Source organism: Sinocyclocheilus rhinocerous, unplaced genomic scaffold (assembly GCF_001515625.1).
Source record: "Sinocyclocheilus rhinocerous isolate Xijiao unplaced genomic scaffold, SAMN03320098_v1.1 C36044608, whole genome shotgun sequence".
Lineage (NCBI taxonomy): Eukaryota > Metazoa > Chordata > Actinopteri > Cypriniformes > Cyprinidae > Sinocyclocheilus > Sinocyclocheilus rhinocerous.
In genome coordinates, this window is record NW_015771492.1 from 1 (window position 1) to 783 (window position 783).

General features: G+C 39.1%; 1 protein-coding gene across 1 annotated transcript; it reads right to left on the reverse strand.

Annotated features, from left to right (window-relative positions):
• Nucleotides 1–51: 51 nt before the first annotated feature.
• Nucleotides 52–761, reverse strand: LOC107735420 (little elongation complex subunit 1-like; the record flags this gene model as incomplete). The annotated part of the gene is made up of 3 exons (XM_016547108.1): nt 619–761; nt 359–527; nt 52–212 (listed from the first exon to the last, which is right to left on the reverse strand). Coding segments are annotated over exons 1-3 (450 nt in total), but the record flags the coding sequence as incomplete, so codon positions are not given.
• Between the last annotated feature and the right edge of the window lie 22 nt (nt 762–783).

The following is a 783-nucleotide window of genomic DNA, read 5'->3' on the forward strand; positions in this document are numbered from 1 at the left end:
TCCAGCCATCAGAGAAAGCAAGCAAAATAATAGGCCATGAAGACTGCATACCTCATCCCAGTGTAGATATTTAGTCAGGTATTCCAAAATGTCATCTTCTGCTTTAAGCTTGGCCACTGTATGAACGGCTTTGCACAAGGAGGTCTCATGGAAGAGCACACTTGGCCATGTTGCGACCATGAACAAAATTAGCTTGGAGGCATTAGGAAAATCTGTGAGTAAAGAATCCTGATTGAATCAACAACTCAAAGGACACGTTTCGTCTTTGAAAGTGTACTAATACAAACACTTAAAATGGGTAAAGAACTAAAATGAGCATATTGTATAAATATAATGGAAGAAGTTGCTGTAAACTCACCCTCTTTGAGAATATTATATGCTAAGGCATGGGCTTTCTGATAGTCCCCTATCTGGCGACATATCCCGGTGTAGACTCTACAGAGAGCTTGTACATTTTTACAACTCAGAATGCTCTTCTCAGTCTTTAATTTAGTCAAGATGGCAGACATGAGCTTTTCTGCTGAAGACTAAAGAAACAGAAGAAAAATGTGTGCATCAATATCCTCAAGGCTGCATTAACTAGAAAAGCCATCTGAATTGTGCAAAGCATAAACATACCCGATTCAAACAGAAATCAGCAATTACAGCCTTTTCTTCATCAATCAAAATTGGCACCTGAGATATTCTCCCAAGAAACACATGGCTCTTAACAACAGGCAATACATCAAAACAGGACATTCCAACTTTGGCCAGCACTTCTGAGATCTGACAATTGATGTCATT